Source organism: Palaemon carinicauda, chromosome 22, assembly GCF_036898095.1.
Source record: "Palaemon carinicauda isolate YSFRI2023 chromosome 22, ASM3689809v2, whole genome shotgun sequence".
Lineage (NCBI taxonomy): Eukaryota > Metazoa > Arthropoda > Malacostraca > Decapoda > Palaemonidae > Palaemon > Palaemon carinicauda.
Window position 1 is genome coordinate 34,063,976 of NC_090746.1, and position 20,004 is coordinate 34,083,979.

At 42.3% G+C, this 20,004-nt stretch overlaps 1 protein-coding gene across 5 annotated transcripts in view; it reads left to right on the plus strand.

Moving 5' to 3' along the window:
• Positions 1-20,004, plus strand: part of LOC137616396 (mucin-17-like) — a 436,827-nt gene that overhangs the window by 349,221 nt on the left and 67,602 nt on the right. For all 5 annotated transcript variants that reach the window (XM_068346103.1, XM_068346106.1, XM_068346107.1 and 2 more), the window contains 2 exons: positions 11,006-11,202; positions 11,535-11,660. In XM_068346103.1, the coding sequence (XP_068202204.1) occupies positions 11,006-11,202; positions 11,535-11,660 (323 nt within the window). The remainder of the gene's footprint in view (positions 1-11,005; positions 11,203-11,534; positions 11,661-20,004) is intronic.

A 20,004-nucleotide genomic window follows, 5' to 3' on the forward strand; every position in this document is an offset into this window, starting at 1 on the left:
CTTGGAGAATATGCCCCCTGAAGGAAGATACCTCTCTATGCCCAGTAGAGAGCCTCAAGGTCTATCTTCGCAGAACTTCGGACTTTGGTGGAGGCCAACTCTTCAAAGGAGAAACATCGGGCAGCGACCTGTCACTGAAACAACTAAGAGCGAAAATCACCTACTTCATTCGCAGAGCGGATCCTGACAGTACACCCGCCGGTCACGATCCTAGAAAAGTTGCATCGTCTCTGAATTTCTTTCAGAGTATGGACTTCGAAAGCCTTAAGAGTTTCACAGGCTGGAAGTCCTCGCGTGTTTTCTTTAAACATTATGCGAAACAAGTGCACGAAATCAAACATTTTGTGGTAGCCGCAGATAGTGTTATGAAACCTGTACCTAACTCTGCATAGAACAGCGAGTTACTTGGGACTCTAACTCTTCGGGTGCCTATGTTGACCCTCGAGTGATACGTAGTGATGTCGAAACACTTAGTGCTTTCTTATAACTGTTCTTATCCCAGGTGAAATGTCATAGTCGTCACACGAGTGCCGCATGCCTAGAGCATGATGTGTTTTATTTAAAGACTGACGTTCCTCGAGAACGAGTGCCTACTAATAAATTTGAAATTCCCTTTCAGATTCAAGGGCAAGTCTTTATTACTATGTACATTATAATTTGTTGTAAATTAACTTTACATATTATTGCAATTCATTTAAATTTTCTGCAATTGTGAAATAAAATTCTTATTTTATTACTTGTGCGTCTCAATCCGCTCCTTCTTATACTATGAAATACATGTCTGTCATAGTTTTATTATCCCCTTCCTCTTATGGTTAATGAAGATACTAAGGTCTCAACCCTTATTATATATTCACCTATGCAATATAATATTCCAATACGAATACTTACTCTTCATACCTTAGAGACGAGACAATTCTCCTCTACATACAGTGCCTAACCACCACTCGTCTGCCTTTGAGAATGTTCCTATATGAATGCCAACCATTCAGTCTCGTCTCCAAGTTCTTCAGGTTCTTCTAGCAGGGTGAATAGCCCTTCGATACCCGCTTTGATCTCGGCATGGCCTGTGGGAACTTCACTGCCAGGGGGGCAGGAAGGTCTCTTCCCTACGGTTCTTTTATTAAGATTACTATGCTACCCTGTTCAAAGCCCTTGGCACTTACTCAATAGGGGAAAATCTACCACGATACATTGATTCTCTGGTATTCTTCCATCAGGACGCCATGGCTTGAGCCCAAAAAACGGATTTTGAGCGAAGCGAAAAATCTATTTTTGGGTGAGATAGCCATGGCGTCCTGATGGACCCTCCCTGCTACTTCGTCCAGTTTTTTAGGTCCCACCCTGCTCTGCTGTATCATGGCGATCGGCAAGCAACTGGCTTCAGGATGACGACGGACGTGACGTCATTTAGCAATGGCGCCCGTTTGTTTACGTCTCGAGTACCAAAAGTAGCCACGAACGAGATTAGCTGTGGAACGGCTCCCAGCTATTCTCCGCCCCTACACACCAAAGTGTTAACTCTGTTTGGGGTGTAGATAGCTATGTGGCGCGTTAATACATGCGTCCCCTGTTGATATACGATGTCTTAAAAGGGAAACCTTTAGGATACTCGCTCCAGAAGTTAGAATTCTGTGATAACCTGTGGTTAAATTCTCTGGGAATATTTAGTAGTGATATACCCAAGGAAGCTACCAAAAAGGAACCTTCCATCAGGACGCCATGGCTATCTCACCCAAAAATAGATTTTTCGCTTCGCTCAAAATCCGTTTATCATTGTTAGAAAGAATATGAGTGAATTAGAAGCTAGGCCTCTTTTTATGAAACTTGTTGCAGAACATAGGGAATCAACTTTTATATGTACTGATGGCTCCAAATCTGATGCTGGCAATGGATTTGGAGTACAGAGTAACGATTTTATTGTAGAGGTGCACTTCCTCTAACATCTTCCATATTTACTGCCGAACTGTATGGCCTACCAACAGCTATTGAGAAAATAGCATTGGAGGAGGAGAAGGGTAATTTTACCATTTTTAGTGATGCAAGGAGTGCCCTTCAAGCTTTAGAAGTTTTTAATTCTGGTAACCCTTTAGTTTTAAATATTTTAGAATGGCTTTTTATTATTGGTTTGAGAGGTATAACAGTTCGATTTTGTTAGGTTCCAGCACATGTAGGTGTGTCTGGGAATAAGAAGACAGATTTACTGACAAAGAATGCTGCATCCGAGCTGCTACCAAGAAGGTATCCCATTCCTGGTAATGATTTCCTACCTACCATCAAGAAATTGTTTTATGATAATTGACAACAGCACTGGGATAGTCTAGATGGCAATAAAATAGAGAAATAACAAATGTCTTATCTCCTTAGAGTTATAACATGATGCCTTGAAAATGGGAGACTTCTCTTCATTGGTCACACTTGGTTGACACACGAGTTTCTGCTAAATGGCCAACACCAACCACATTGACAGTGAAACATTTGTTGATCGAATGCCCCACTTATAGTACCGAAAGAAATAGACATCTGTTTGAGGCTCGAGGTGAGGATGGGAGGTTCATCCTTGCCAAGATTCTCGGGTGTGATGTGTCGTATCATACTACTGGTATTTTAAAATTAATTCTAGAAGCAGGTCTTTTGAAAACTATCTAACTTTTATAAGGATATTCTTGATTTTATTGTTTTAAACTGATTTGCCATTTATTTATTTATTTCTCTATTTATAAAAAAAAAAACATTGGCGTCAATGACCTTAGCTGTCAAAATGCCAGATAACTGATAATCAATCAATCAGTCACACACACCTGTGTTATCTCCACTTTTACGTCTGGCTTTGTTAAGAGCGGACATTTGTTTCACTCTCTTCCACAACCAGGCGACTGGCCATTGACTAATTAATCTTTGTTTACTTTTTCTTCTTTAGGTGTGATTATCTTGTTTCTTTACCGTTATGCAGAAATGCCCTGGTCCTGAAGGCCGCAAATGCAGTACCTACATGTCTCCAGTAGAGACAAACCCTCATTTCTTATGCCCTTCGTGCCGAGGGCGACCTCATACATAGGATGACGTCTGTGATGAATGCCAGGAGTAGTCTCCCTTCCAGTGCGGGAGATTTAGTAGGAGGCAGAAGTCAAAGAGGGATTTTTTACCTTTTGGGTCATCCTCGAAGGAGAAGAAACCACGACTCCCTTCTTCAGTTTCCTGATTTCTCCCATGAAGTTCCTTCCTTGTCGGTCTCCTCTGGGGAACGATCGAGCAGGAGCGGAGGCCCTTTAACTCTTGGATAACCCTTAGTATTGGAGGGCACCGCCGCTTCCCTTAGCGAAGCAACGACGCCCTCCTCCTTTGGGGAGTCTCTCTTCTTAGACGGTCTTCTGTTGCTGTGGCCTTCTCTGGAAGTGCATCCAACTCAGATCAGCCTGCTGATAACAATGCTTTTGTGCTAGTTCCTGCTCTTCCTAAGGGTCACCTTCCCCGCTCGCAAGTGAGGTCTCCCCTTGTTTGATCTCTTCCTCAAGGTTTTGTGAGAAGGGAGTTGGATGCCTCCATGTCCCTTGCCTCTGCCATTCATGAGTGGCCTTTATACCTATTAGTAGGTAGTAGGTTGGCAAGGGCACCAGCCAGCCGTTGAGTTACTACTGCTAGAGAGTTATTTGGTTCTTTGACTGGCCAGACAGTACTACATTGGATCCTTCTCTTTGGTTACGGCTCATTTTCCTTTTGCCTACACATACACTGAATAGTTTGGCCTATTCTCCACATATTCTCCTCTGTCCTCATACACCTGACAATGTTGAGATTACCAAACAATTCTTCCTTGCTCAAGGGGTTAACAACTGCAACGTAATTGTTCAGTGGCTACTTTCCTCTTGGTAAGGGTAGAAGAGACTCTTCAGCTATGGTAAGCAGGTCTTTTATGAGAAGGATACTCCAAAATTAAACCATTGTTTTTTGTTCTTGGATAGTATAGCCTCTGTACCATGGTCTTTCACTGTCTTGAGGTAGAGTTCTCTTACTTGAGGGTATACTCGGGGACACAATTCTATCTTATTTCTCTTCCTCATATTTTTTTTTATTTTTTTTTATAGTTTATATATGAAAGATTTATTTTAATATTGTTACTGTTCTTAAAATATTTTATTTTAATCTTTAATTACTTTTCTTGTAGTTTCCTTATTTCCTTTCCTCATTGGGCTATTTTCCCTGTTGGAGCCCTTGGCTTATAGCATTCTGCTTTTCCAACAAGGGTTGTAGCTTAGCAAGTAATAATAGTAATAATAATAATAATCTCGCTGATGAGTTCGCCACATTCTTCTAGTGTCTTCCTTCACTCGTCTGACATCTCGACCTTCCAGAATTAAAAGCAATGCAGCCTTCAAGAAAACGCATGAGCGATCTCCTCGCAGCCAAAGAGTCCCAATCGAGATGCAGCCTCATCCTCTTGGCTCAAGACTAAGGTCTGATACTCGCCATCGTCATCTTGTGACTTCAGCAGCAGAATCTCCCAGAGCGATCCTGATCGTAATCCAGTTTTGACGAGACAGTGCCGTCATATTCACTCTTTTAGTCCAGCACGCCACCACAGTCCAGCCTGTGTCGAACCTTCTTCACTTGATCGCCTAGCCGCTTGCGGCATTTCACCTATGTTAAGGAGGAGAGTACTGTACTTAGTCGAATTTGTGACCAGTTTCCTGTTCCTAATTGAACTTCAGATCACCATTGCAGTTGAGTACAACCATTGTAGTCCAACGGGCAAGGTCTTCTTCACAAGCAATCACCCTGCTGCTTGCTTATGCACTACAACGGGAACTACTAGAGTAAAGCCCAACGTGTGACCAGGCTGCAGCTCGCGACCAACTCCCAAATCATCACCGCAGTCCAGCTATAACTACGAGACAGCATAGCCCACAGCGTGACCAGGTGGCAGCTCATGACCAGATTCCACCTCGGCACCACAGCCCAGCTCGCCCTCGCAGTCCAGCCAGCTAGCGGAGTCTAGTTCGTCATTGCATTCCAGCTTGACACCACGGCCCAACTCATGACAGCTCCTTTTCGAATGATCGTCCAGCTTCTTGCATCTGCACTACAGCATCGTTAACGAGACAGCGCAGTCCAGCATGTAACTGTCAGCTCGCCATTGTAGCTCAACGTGGGACAACTCTACTCGAGATTGCCCAATTGCTCGCAACCGCACTTCACAGCCAACAACCAGACTGCACCGTCCAACTCGCATCCAGGTTTCAACGCGTTATCAAGGGTCACCTCGCGATTGATCCTCTCATCACAGTCCAGCACGCAGAGATTCCTCTACGCATGGCCGCCCTATGATTCGCGACTGCTTTTTAGCAAACGATCATTCGCTAACTCGCAAGGTCTCATCATCTCGCAACAACGCATTTATGCAGGATGACGTAGCAGCACGTAAACCTCTAGCAGCACCCAGTGATGCAACAGCCCATGAGCATCCCTTGAAGTTAGAACGAGATGATGTACCTGAGCGATCAGGGTCAGGTAAACCCAGACTGTACACTCACCGAGGGAAGACAGAGCTTCTGTTTTTCGCTCCAACCTCCCTTGTACCATGCCTACACTATAAAAGGGCATGGCCTGGTTTCAGAATTTCATTAAGGCACTCCAACAGGTCGTTACAGTTCCTTTGCAGTGTCCCACCAACATAGAAACAGTAGGTGCAGCGAGCACCCCTAAGATTCCACTGGTATCTTGAGGCTCTTTGAACTGCGATCAAGGTGGAGGAGTTCCGTTCCGACACAACTGCTGATCTTATCTTCAGGACACAAGCTCCCCCTAAGCCTAAGGGAACCGTTTTGTGGCAGTAGGACCTCAACTAGTTGGAGGCTACACCTATACTGACGAGGAAGAAGAGGAGACGCCAACTTCGACCGACTCCTCCTCCAAGAGACGCTCTGCATCCGCAAACCAGCAGGGGATTAAGATATTCCTTGCCGAGAATTACCGACTCTCTCCTATTGATGTAGCTCCATGCTTTACTTCTATGGAACCAGATTGACTTCTTTGCGTGTTCTCTCCTAAGAATACCTTGACTCCTGCCGCGAATAAGGAAGCCACAAGAACTTCCTTGCTTGCGGAAGTTTTGCCTCGACAGAAGGAGAGGAAGGATTTTAAGACTCATTCGAAAAACTGGGCATCCAAGATACCCTCTCCTACACCAACTCCGTTTTCGACCTCCACAACCTTAATCAGGGAAGCCCCCTCAACGTCATGAGTGTCTTCCAGGCAAAGGAACAACGACAGCGACCCATCCTGGGCTCCTATGGGTGAAAACTCAATGATAGAGGACTTCCAACAGGAAGATGACCAAGACGAGATAACCCTAGGACATCTAGCCTGAGAATCTCTGCTTCCAAGCAAAAGGAGGCAGACCATGTGTGCTGGCAGGTGTTAGCCTGTACTGTATTAGGAATATCAACGAACTGGACGACCCTTCTCCAGCCCCACCAGAGGGGAAGGACACAGTCCTAGACCATCTCTGTGGAACCCAAAAGCCCACCAAAATCAGTGTATTAGTTCCCTGGGCAAGGGAGCTGAATGGGGCTAGAAAGAGGGCCTTTGCCTAGCTTGTGGGAGTTCTCAATCTCTAAGATCAAGTGATTCATCAAAGCTCTTACCACCTCCTTTCATACATCAGAGGTACTGTGAGGTAATAGGCAAAGAAGCAATATTACTCCTAGATCCGGCAGTAGGAGCACTGACCAAGAACTCCTCGTTTCATAAGCTGTCGAGACTCCACATCTACATTTCTGGTGGCAAAGCCTAAACATGTAGAAGGTCACAAAGTATGCCATGCAGGCTACTTTGTGGCTCGACTTATTGTTGGAGTCAGTCGGCCACCTCTTTAAAACAGAGGACTGATCTCAGGAGCAGGCAAGGGAGTCAATATAGTATCTCTATTCCTCAAGAGATAAGATGTTGTCCTGGAAAAGTTTCACCCACAAGTACCTAAGTACAAAACTAAGGACATCAATAATGGAAGGCCCTGCTTTTTTCAACGCAGAGGATGTTGAACGAACTGCAGATCGCTGGAAGAAAACGAACCAAGGCTTGCTACTCCAGAGGGTCATGACAACAAAGCCATACCCAACAGCACCTTCAGTTCAGAAACCTCCCACGAGAGCTCAGGGAAACAATCAAAATGCAAGTGCCCCCAAGTCATCATCAATGAAGTCTTTTCCTGCCAAAGAACAACCTGGAGGAAATCGGCCTAGAAGATCTCCCAGAGGTAGGGGAGGTATAGGTAGTGGACTAGGTCGTTTCCATTATGGGGGGCAATCCTCCCACTTGTCCACCGGTAGGGGGATTCCTACAACACTGGTGGCAGAGGTGGTTGCACCCCGCGGCCGAAATGTGGACAATATCGGTGATTCTATCTCTCTCTCTATTGACACAGCACCTGATACCATCCAGTTCCTTTATGAGGGGTAGGAGCTTTGGGCTGAAGTCCAAACCATGTTGGAGAAGGGCGCTCTCCAAAAGGTCCAAGATGGGTCTCAAGGCTTCTACAATCGACTCTTTCTTGTAAATAATGAGTCTGGAACCTGGAAGCCTGTCATTGACCTCTTCTCCCTGAACAAGTTTGTTCAACAAACTCTATTCAGGATGGAGACGGCAGACATGGTCCAGGCAATTTGATAAAATGACTTCATGTGCAAAATTGACTTGAAGGACGCATGTTTTCAGATCCCAGTCCATCCGTCTTCAAGGAAGTTTCTGAGATTCATCATAGGCAACCATCAATACCAGTTTAAGGTGCTGTGTTTTGGCCTGTCAACAGCACCTCAGGTTTTCACCAGGATCTTCTCCCTAGTATCAGCCTGAGCCCACGGGATCGGAATCCATCAGTTGAGTTTAGGTACTGTATCTCTACGACTGGCTTATCCTAGCAGCCTCAGTCACGTCCCTTCTTTAGCACAGAGTCAGATTTCTTGAATTTTTTCGTGATCTGGGGATCAAGATAAATCTCGAGAATTTCTCCCTGCAACCATCTCAAGAACTGGTATACCTAGGAATGCATCTAGACACCTGATCAGGGAAAGTGTTCCCCTCAGACGACAGGGTTCCGAGACTCAGGAAGGTAGCAAGCCCTTTCTTGCGATGGAACCATCTTCCAACGCATGAGCGGTTATGCCTTATAAGACATCTGTACTCCCTACAACGCCTGGTGCCAAACGGCCGACTGCGAGTATGATCACTTCAGACCAGTTAATTTCCGTAGGACCTGAGCAGAGGGCTGACTTAGAATGGTGGGTACCGGAGGAGAACCTTCTCAATGGAGTATATAACTCCTCTCCCCACCTCTGATTTAATGTTCATTACAGATGGATCAAAAGAATGGTGGGGGTTCACTTGCTGCATCCTCATCATGAACTCCGGCCTCTGGTCGGAATCCGAAAGTGTCCAGCACATAAACATCCCAGAATTGAAAGCAGCCTTTTTGGCCTTGCAACAATTCCCTCAACTCCTGACAGGCCACTCTGGGGTATTGATGAGCGACAACACCACAGTAGTGGCATACATCAACAAGTAAGGAGGCAATGTTTTGCAGCATCTATGCCATCAACCAGTGAAAGTAGTGAGGTGGACAGAAGAAAACTCAGTGTCCCTATCAGCACACTTCATCCCAGGCAAACGGAATATGCTCGCCGACACACCTGAGATAGTGGGCTCCGAGTGGTCTTTGGATCGTCGAGTAGCCAGCAAAGTCTTGACTTTGTTGGGTTCCCCGATGATGAACTTCTTTGCGACATACCTTAACAACAAGCTTCCGCTGTACTGCTCACCAGTGCCAGACCCTCAAGCACTTTGGCAAGACGCCTTCCAACAACAGTGACGCGATATCCATGGCTACGCCTCCCCCCCATTTTGTCTGATAAGAAGGTTACTGAATAATGTCATGTTGTTTTAACAACCTAGCCATGACCCTCATAGCTCCGCTTTATCGTCAAGCAGAATGGTTCCCGGACCTTCTGCCACTATTAACAGAAGCCCCGAGAGATCTCCCTCCACATTGAAACCTTCTCAAACAACCACACACAAAGATTTACCACAGAGTGGTAGAGTCCCTATGACTTCATGACTGGAGGTTATCCAGCATCTCCTCACAAGGAGAGGCTTTTCACAACAAGCTGTGAAAAAGATTTCCGGATCCCTCCGGGAATCTTCAGCGGCAGAGTACCAGGCGAAGTGGACAATCTTTTGTGGGTGGTGCTATGGAAGGGGTATCTCTCCTATCAGTGCTACTATACCAGCAATAGCGTATTTTCTTTTATATTTTTGGGAGGAAAAACTCCTTTCAGTCTCGGCAATAAAAGGCTATTGCTCATCCTTTAGCTTTGCCTTAAAGCTGAAAGGAGTCAATGTTTCCTCCTTGTTGAAATTGTCTCCTCTCATACAGAGTTTCCAGCTTACCTGTTCTCATTCGGAAGTGAAACCACCTCCATGGAACGTTGTCCGAGTCCAACGATTCCTTTAAGGAGCTCCTTACGAACAGTTACAAAGAATGTCAGATCTTCACCCTACCCTGACGACAGTCTTCTTACTCGCCTTGGCCTCAGCCAAGAGAGTAAGCAAGCTTCAAAGTCTCTCCTACGATGTCTCCCATTTAAGGAGATGGGGACAGGTAATGCTGGGCTTCATCCTGAGTTTATCGCAAAGACTCAAAATCGGGGGATGTAGCAGATCCTAGATTTGGGCCCTTCTTGATTGAGAGTCTTCGTAACGTAATTGATGACCCAAATCATCTGCTATTATGTCCAGTGAGGGATCTGCGGTGTTACCTTAAAAGAACTACAACAGCCCGTCCATGTGTGGAAGGATTGTTTGTCAGCACGGGCATAGTAATTGCCTCGGACCCTGATTCTTCTCCGCAGCGGAAACCTAGCGCTCACGATGTTAGGCACATTAGCACGTCCCTAGCCTTCATAAAAAACTACTCTGTAGCGCAGGTCCTACAAACAGGTGTGTGAAAGTGTCAAATAAACTTCACCGTCCATTAACTGCAAGATGTAACCCACAGGAAGTTGGAAACGTTCTCCATTGGTCTTGTGGTCGCTGAACAACAAGTGGTTTAAACACCTCAAGCTCCTTGATGGACAAGTAGGAGATGGTAGAGGGCAGAGGTTACCCAGCATTAGTCTGGGGTGAATGATAAGTATGAGTTGCTCCTTGTTTCTTTCACTTTCCTCTATCTATCTAGAGGGACAGCACCTACAGTACTGTGCAAAGCTGACCTTCACTGTCTGCAGGAAATAACCAGTTCTCTTTTGTAACCTGATATTTGTATAAAGATACAGTATTTGTTACATCCCCATATCCCCATTGAGAGGGGGAGTAGGTAACGTTTATGGTTAGGTCAAAGAGGACTCTAGAACTCAGAGACTCCATACTTAGACAAGTCATGCTATTACACAAACACATAGATTGTTAAGGCTGCTAAAGCTTGCAATTGCAGCCTAGCAAGGTGTTGGGGCCACTCCTAAAACTGTGCATAGCACGAAAGAATGCCCCGGGTTAATGACCAGCCAGTTGGTTAGGACTTCCACTCATCTAAGGGTGATCCTTCCCTAAAAAAGAACTAAAGGGTTTGTATTTAGTGACGGAACAAATGACAAATTTAAAAATGATTTGTATTTTTCCTAACGATACAAGCCTGAAGTTCTTTAAACAAATTATCCCGCCACCTACCTCCATGCAAGTCCTCCCTGCAATCAAAAGTGACGAGGCAAGACAGGATGTATGTGAGTGTGATAGCTGGTACTACCCCCTACCCCCTGCTAACTAGCGGTGGGATAGTTACACCGCTCTAAGAGCCTTGTGGCTAGTCTTCCATCTTCGCCGAAAGTATATTCCCTAATAAAGAGCTACAGGTTTGTATCATTAGGAAAATTAGAAATTATTTTTGAATTTGTCATACTTGCATTACCTTATGCTAGATTGTTCTTTCTATTTCTATATGTAGTGCAACCTGTTACAGGTCGAAGGTACATAAGCTCTTTACAGCGTACCCCCGTAACGCCCCCTGCAAAGCCTACACAATCTAGACCATCATCACGTCCTTCTTCAAAACCCCCATCAAGATCTCCTTCTATCTGTAGCCGTCTTCAAGAGTGCTACAACACCGTCCAACCAGAAAGCGTCACAGCAGCTCTAAGAACAGATCTTGATAATAAGGTAACATTCTTATACTATACAATTATTACACATTTTCATTATGGCAAGAAATTTCTTTAATTTTGTTATACAGTACTGTAAATTAATTCAAAATTTATACAATACTGTAAACCTATAGATAAAATTCCAATACATGAGAGAGAGAGAGAGAGAGAGAGAGAGAGAGAGAGAGAGAGAGAGAGAGAGAGAGAGAGAGAGAGAGAGAGAGAGAGAGAGAGAGAGAGAGAGAGAGTGTATATCAGCTTTTTAATGTTAAATATATTCTTTAATTGCCTGATTTTTATAGGCCTATCATAACTTCGTCCAATTCAACCTAACGAACTATTTTTCAGGTTCTTGATATTGCCAGTCAAACAAGAGGATTTTGTGGCTGTAAGAATAATGATTGCAGAAAGTCACATGTGAAAAGAGTAGCAGATGGCAAGTACGAAATTTGTGGGAAGAATGTTTATGTCAGGGTAAGTAACAACTGAGGTGGGTAGACAATTTAAAAATTATTTAAGGTATTGAAGAGGAAATTTTATAACATACAATCATGAACTGATTACTCTGGTAATACTAAGGCAAATTACATACCTCACAGTTTAAAAAAAAAAAAGGAGTATGTTTAGTGACCATCAGGATCTTAATGCAATATCTTACAGAGGTTGCTTTACAATTATATATGCAGTACTGTTATGATATCATATACCTTTGGAGGGGCATAAATAGTGAATGAAATTAGTTATTTGTTATACACAATAGAATAAAATAATAATGTGTATGATGTTTTCTTGCATAGATTGTATGAAGTATAATCCTTAGCTTTTTATGTTGACAGTGTCATAAATAACACAAAAGATATAACCTCCAATCTAGAATACAAATAGAATTGCTGAAACCTATACAGTAACACAGTACATTAAACCTGTAATTATATGAGGGCTGATTTAGTGCATAGGTATTTAACAAAAATACATATTAGTCAATCAGCCAAACATGTGCACATGGCCAAAATAAAGCAACTATTTCAGAGCTCTATTATAAGCACTTTGATCACATATTGCTTCTCATATAGTAAATTTTCATCACCTGAATGCTTGACATGATTTACCATAGTAAATTTTGACTTCATGCAAGTTTTCAAAAGTTAATTTTAGAATGACAAGCATACAATTTCTCAAACAATTGTTTCCTCCAACTAAATAATTGTTAAAAACTATGGGGATTTGAAGTTTTCATTATTGTATTTTAAAGATGACAAAATAGTCTGTTAAGGTTTACCTTCTGATGATTATTCCTTTTTCTGCACTATCCCATCCGCCCGAGTCTTTGGAAGCCCTAATATTCCCAGCGTTTTCTCCTGATTTGCACAGCCAGCTCTTTTCTTGGCAGTTAAACACCCTGGAAATGGGGGAGATTGGCCTCTTCTGTAGTTGACAGATTGTTCAATTTCTGTTGTTCCTTCCTAAATATTTCATTCCTGGATTTTTCCACACCTCCATTGAAGCCAGGTACACCATAATAAAAAATGCACAAACTCATATACAATGTCTTGTAAGAGTGTAAATTCAGCTTACAATTCTTGTGGTGCTTCTTCTGTTGAGACTAAAGAATCATCAGATATGCCTTCTGCTGCTTTCTCTAACGTTTGCAATAACACTATCTTTCATATCACTCATATACAAGAGCAATAAGAAATTATAATATAATGGATACACTGTTGATGCTAAGAGGTCAATTTGATCTTTCACCTTCATATAGAAACTTCTTCTGTTGACATATACTGTATCTTTGGTATTATTCTGAACACACTACTTTAAGAGATACATCTTATCAATACTCATTGATTTCTGAATCTTTCATCTTGCCAATGGCCCCTTGGAACTTTACTCTGCATTCTAGGTGATATTTTATATTGGAAACACAAAGTTAAAAAATCACACAAGCAAATCTCATTTGCATAGTATTACAGTACGGTCCCGAATCATGCGTGTTCGAACTATGTGATCCTCTATTTTTTCCTGTATCTGCAAAGATGTTCAAAGTCTGCAAGTCAAGCACTACAATGTGTATTAAATCTATTGTGTTTTTAAGTATATTGGTTGCCCTAAATAAGGTGCTTGATAATAAATGTTACAAAACGATATTTACCTTACATCTTACTAACATAATTTCATAATAAGTATCCTATTCAAGGATAAAATTCCACATCAACAATGAAATCAACTTTAACTATGTGAGTCCAGCTGACAAAGTGTAAACAAAACTGTGGTTATGTCCTCGGCAATCTATATTTCGCTAACCTTTCGATAACTTTAATGGTAGTGTTAATAATGATGGTATATTAACACATTATTTATGTTTAGTACAGTATACATAAAAGCTTTATTTTTCCCTGTGGGTGTTCAAGGTTTTCACACGTAGGCTGGGTTCGTTTATCAGCAGTGAATAGCCTAAACTTCGGTAATGAGTCAGCAATATTTTGTCATATTTCAAACAGTATAGTTTTACTTTACAAAGATTTGTTTTGTATAGTACACGGTATAATTATCAAAACTTCTGAGAGAGAGAGAGAGAGAGAGAGAGAGAGAGAGAGAGAGAGAGAGAGAGAGAGAGAGAGAGAGAGAGATTTGATACCAGAAAACCTCAAATCTCTCTCTCTCTCTCTCTCTCTCTCTCTCTCTCTCTCTCTCTCTCTCTCTCTCTCTCTCTCTGTGTGTGTAAGAAATAAAATCTTAGTTCACATATGGCATCCTGAGTTTAATAATGAAATTAACATGACTATTGGTAGTTGTGGCGATCAATTCTTCGATTCAGCCTTCAGGTAGTACAAGAAAAAACCACGGCATTCGATTACAACAGCTGATTCTCTCTCTCTCTCTCTCTCTCTCTCTCTCTCTCTCTCTCTCTCTCTCTCTCTCTCTCTCTCTCTCTCTCGTGTTATACAATACTTACATATAGATGAAGAAACCAAATTGGGTTTTCTTAAAAATTGTCAATTGAATACGAAAAGAAAAAATTTACCGTGTATACATCCATTTCAATCTTAGCTTAAAATACGGCATCCGATTTCGTCAGCAAACCACTATTTTTTAAGAAACACCATTCTATTCCAGAAAATTGCTACTCTTTAAATAGTTAACTGCTCTATAACAAAACATGTACTTGTGTTTTTAAATTTCGGTGTGTGTTTTAAAAATCCAGAATTGCTGACTTTTTTTTGTTTTAATTTTGGCTGTGATCAGATCAGGTGATGTGTAGCTGCCGCTCTCAAGAATATGCGTGTACGAATACAGTAACGAAGTATTGTTTATACCAATTCTTAACTTATTCAAACCATCTATACAGTTAAAATTACATAAGCACCCATGTGTTATAATCTATCATATTTATTGTTTAGTACATTTAAAACCATCTCTCTCTCTCTCTCTCTCTCTCTCTCTCTCTCTCTCTCTCTCTCTCTCTCTCTCTCTCTCTCTCTCTAGATACCTTTCGCTACCCCTTATTTGTTACCTCTCTCTATCTATCTAAGAAATGAAATCTTTGCTGTTTAACAAAGTTTCGGTTATATTAGAAATTAATCATGATTAAATTTTCCTTACTTTCTCCAATTTTCGCATCCATCTGTCACTGTCACATCGAACGTTATAGCGGTAACCTAATTCTTCGATGCCTTTAAAATCGCCTAGGACTTTCTTCTTTTACCTTTTTCCAGATGGTTCCATAATTGAAGTGGGTGCAAGTTAACTTATAACTGAAGTTAGGGAAAGTATTTTGAATATGGAAAGGACAATTATTTTTCGTAACTGTTTAAAATCAACGTAAATTATCATTCTGTCATTAGCGGCAGTTTGCTATTGTTGATTAAACGCAAAAAAAAAAAAGAAAAAAAATCCTGCTTTGCTACGAATTTAGGAATTTATATGGATACTGTAAGTAAAATATTTGTAATAACATATTTGCTAAATGCTTTTAATATCATTATCACTTTGATCATGTGTGTTTAATGCGTTCGTTTGTTTATTATGATCGAAGATGGAGCGTACAGTAAATAAATTTCCCAATACACTACTAAGAAAGCTTCAAAATGTGCAAAACCGGGTGGCTAGACTGATTAAAGGCATTAAGTTTTGGGAGAGAATAACTCCTGCACTGATCGATCTACATTGGTTACCTGTTAAGGCTAGAATTTAATTCAAGATTTGTTTGTTGACTCACAAGGCACTTACAAGTGATAAGCCTAAATATCTTCGTGGTTGTTTGGTCCCCTACCCTCAAGCTAGCGCTGCTGTAAGAGTTAGGACATGCTGATGACCCATATAGACTATTCGAAATTAGTGTGAATCATGCAATAGGAGGAAGAACTTTTTGTTATGCTGCATAGAGACTCTTCAACAACCTCCCATTGGTCTTGATGTCAGGAATAGCAAAAATGTGGCAGCTTTCAAGAAAAACCTGAAGACTTATCTCTTTGGAAAGTGTTATAATAGTGATCAGAAAACTATTAAGCCTGAATACAAATTGCTAGCGAATAACTGAAAAGATACAGAGCAAAATATAAACTGGAAAAAATTATTTTCACACATCAAGGCCCGCCTGAATAGACTCTTAAGTGTCTGATGGTGGGTGAGAAATAAACCCCTAGTATTTCCCCAAAATGGATTTTTCCTTCGTCAAAATCCCTTATTTCATTTATTTCGAAGTTCTAAGAACAACATTGGTATTAACAAAATCATAATATAAAACCTAACCTATACACAGATGTGTAAATGAGTTCGTTTCTTCGTTATAATCAGGGATAAACGTAAACAAAACAAAGGTCGTCATTTTTTATTGTGCTTTTTGGCGTGTTTAGGAAACGTACGATATAAAAAATCTCCTTTATTTTGATAATTTTGGATTTTCAATGATACAACAGAAGCTAGTCTTTACAGTGATAGTTTTGCTATTCACCAGTTGTCTTATACACTAGATATGAAAAACTTATTAAAATTTCTCCGTATTTTAGGTCGTGTTATAACGGGAAATATACAGTATATACACCCATCCTGGTTGTAATTTTAACTTTTTTCAAGTTATCTGAACTTTAAAGTATATTAAATGATTGATTTATTTACAAGACCAATTTAATATCATAAAAAAATAAAGTATAGTACATAGAAAGTATTGGAAATGGGTAGTTAACACGTTTGAATAGGCAAGTTGCTGGTTGCCATGGCCCTAATGAAATTATTCGTTAGTTGTGTGTTTCAAAATATGCGATTTTCCATTTATGAGGGGGTCATTGATCGACCAAATTCTCGCATAATTCTGTAAATATTCTGCAATCCTTAGGTTTTTTGAAACGGAAACTGTTGGCACATTTTGCATAACAGATGCAGTTTGTGAGGCTTGGCAAAACATGCTTACGTCCCCTATGTTGAGGAACGACAGTACAGTATCTCTGTGCCCGCAACACATACTTGAGCTCGTATCACTCATGAACCTGGGCCCCTTCCTCTCTGCCACCCTGACCAGGATGGTTGGTTGGGTGGGGTGCTGTGTCGCGGCGAAGATTGCTCCTATCACTACTGAGGCAGCAGTGGAATACACTGTTGCCTTCCTGCTTCTACAGTATTTTTTCATGTGGCCAGTTTTCTGGCAGTATAACAAGCAAGCGACCTTGCCAAGCAGGCATTTTTCTTAGGGTAGTGACAACCTCCACACTTCCTGCACATATGCCTGGCAGTGATGGGGTTTGATGTTGGTTAGCTCCTAACACCATATGCACCAGGCATCTCGGGGATGGCAGCAGTGCTACTTGAAAACTCCACTTGTGTAATTTTGGTACCTTGCTGACACCCTAGCTGTCTACCACTGGCTGCTTTGAATGTACAACACATTGCCCATAAGGTATCGAGACTAGCAAAAGACTTGCGTGATTGAAATATTTGTCTTTTCAGCACTTGACCCCTAATCCCACAATACCGTTACCGTTACCGATCCCATAATCCACCAGGATCGTAGGGGCGCTGCACGGTGGAACACCACAATAGGAGCCTCCGCTTGTCACGGTTGTGTGCGAGTGCCTGGGTCTGGGCGAAGGTTTTTCCTGTCCATTCAGCAATGTTGTCGGTCCACCTCTTTCTCTGCCGCCCCCTTCTCCTCTTCCCCTGAACTGTTCCTTGGAGAATTGTCTTGGACAGGCCGCTTGATCTTGTTGTGTGGCCATACCATTTTAGTTTTCTCCTCTTCACTGTGGACAGCAGATCTTCATAGCGCCCTAAGTGTAGTCTCACTCTTCTGTTGACTTCTTCATTTGTGACATGCTCAATGTACAAGATGTCAAGCACTCGTCTGAAGCATCTCATTTCTGCAGCTTGGATCTTTCTCTGTAGCTCTGCCGTCAGTGTCCAGGATTCACAAGCATACAGAAGGATGGAAATGACTAGGGGATGCAATAGTCTCAATTTGGATTTGACAGCGATGTTTTTGTCTTTCCAGATTGGATTCAGTTTTGTTAGCGCCGCTATTGTTTGCGCAATTCTTGCATGTACTTCTGGTTTGGATCCTTCTTGGCTGATGATGATTGCACCAAGGTACTTGAATTGTTGGACTGTTTCAAGTTGTTGACCACCGACCACAATTTTTGCTTTGATTGGTTCGTCACTGTTTCTCATTAGTTTTGTTTTTTCAGCACCGATTTCCATTCCGTATCTGGTTGATGTTTCATCCAGACGTTTCACGAGGTTGACCAGCTCATCTTCGTTCCCTGCCAGGCCGTCAATATCATCAGCAAACCGAAGGTTGCTGATTGTTCGTCCTCCGATGCTAACTGTGCTCACATGACCTTCGAGTGCATCTGTCATAATTTGTTCAAGGAAGATGTTGAACAGGGTTGGTGACAGAAGGCAGCCTTGGTGGACACCTACTGAAGTGTGGAACCATTCGCCTATTTTGCCTTGGGCAAGGACCGCGCTGGTTGCTTTATTGTACTGTTGTTGGATTGTCTGTATCAGTTTTTGTCCCATGTTGTACCTGTTCATTGTGGCCCAGAGGGCATCATGCCATACGTGGTCAAATGCCTTTTTGTAGTCAATGAACACGTGGAAGATGTCTTGCTGGTGTTGGCTGTACTTCTCACACAGAACTCGAAGATTGAAAATCTGTTCCGTTGTGCTCCTTCCTCTTCTAAACCCAGCTTGTTCTTCAGCAAAGATCTCTTCTGCCTGGGGTCTCAGTCGGTTCAGAATGACTCTCAACATCACTTTGCTTGCGTGGCTGATAAGACCAATTGTTCTATAGTTTTGGCATTGCTGTAAGTTGCCTTTCTTGGGAAGCGTGATGATGAGGGACTGTTTCCAGTGTGTGGGCCATTCACCTGTCTACCAGATCTTGTTGCAGATGCTAGTGAGAATGTCAGTCACTGTCTCTCCGCCATGCTTTATAAGTTCTGCAGGGATGTTTTCTACTTCTGCAGCTTTTCCATGTTTTAGCGATCTGATCGCTTCCTCCACTTCTTCTCTCAGTACTGGGAAGTCGTTGTTAGATGATTTGTGGCACGATGTTACATTGGGATCTCCATTGGTCTGGTAGTTGTAAAGGTCGGAACAGTACTCTGTCCACCTCTTGAGTATGTCTTTTTCTTCCGTGAGGCAGTTCCCTGCTTTGTCTTGGATGGTACTGACTCGTGCTTGCTTTGTTTTTGTTAGATCTTTCACGATTTGGAACGCTCGCTTACTGTTGTTCTTCTCCAGCTTTTCCTCAATTTCTGTACACTGTTTTCCAATCCAATCTTCTTTGGCTTGGTTCATGCTTTTTCTTATCTTGCGGTTGATTTCACTGTACTCTGTTGCTCCGGTGGGTGTGTTCTTGTTCTTTTTCAGTTCTCTTCTTCTGTCGCACATATCCATGATTTCATCTGTGACCCATTGCTGTGTTTTCTTGCAAACGTTTCCAAGCGTTTCGTTTGCAGACTCTATCATGACTTTGTTGAATTGAGCTGTTAGCGTTTCCACGCTGTGGTCTTCCTCAAGCGTTAACAGTGGGGCAAACTTCCCTCCAACTGTTGCCTTAAAGGACTCTGCGATGTTGGGGTCCCTCAACCTGTCCAGGTTGAATTTCATCCTGGTGTTCTTGGGCTTCTTGATTGTCTTCAGCCTGAGTTTGAAGTTCACGAACACCAGATCATGGTCGCTACCGACATCTGCACCAGGGAAAGTTCTTGTCGTAGCTCTTTTGATCCCCGATCTGAACTGATTTCGTACAGGAATGTAGTCGATCTGGTTGTGATGGATTCCATTAGGTGCATGCCATGTCCAGCGTCGTGATGCCTTGTGCTCACCGAGTGTATTTGCAAGCACCGCATTGTTGTAGCTGGCAAACTCTAGTAGTCGTAGTCCTCTCTCATTAGACACGTCATTGCACGAGGGGCCGCAGAATTCCTTCCAGTCCTTCAGTGCGTCTTTGCCCACTTTCGCATTCCAATCTCCCTGGATGATGAGTACAGTATGTCCTTTTTGTCCACTTTGTCGATGTTTTCTTGGAGTTGACTGTAGAATGCCTCCACAGCATCATCGTCGTGGTCTGTTGTTGGTGCATAGGCCTGTACTATTGTGATGTTAAATGGTGCTGCTCTTAGGCGGATGGAAATGACCCTGCTGGAAAATGGGCGGCAACCTAGTACAGAGTTCTTGATGTTCTTGTTGACAAGAAAACCTACGCCATTGGTATGTTTGTCCATCTCTCCGCTGTAGTAAAGTACATGACCTTCCTCGGTAAGATGTTCCCCATGGTTCTTCCACCTAACCTCACAGAGTCCCACAACGTGCCAGGTGTACT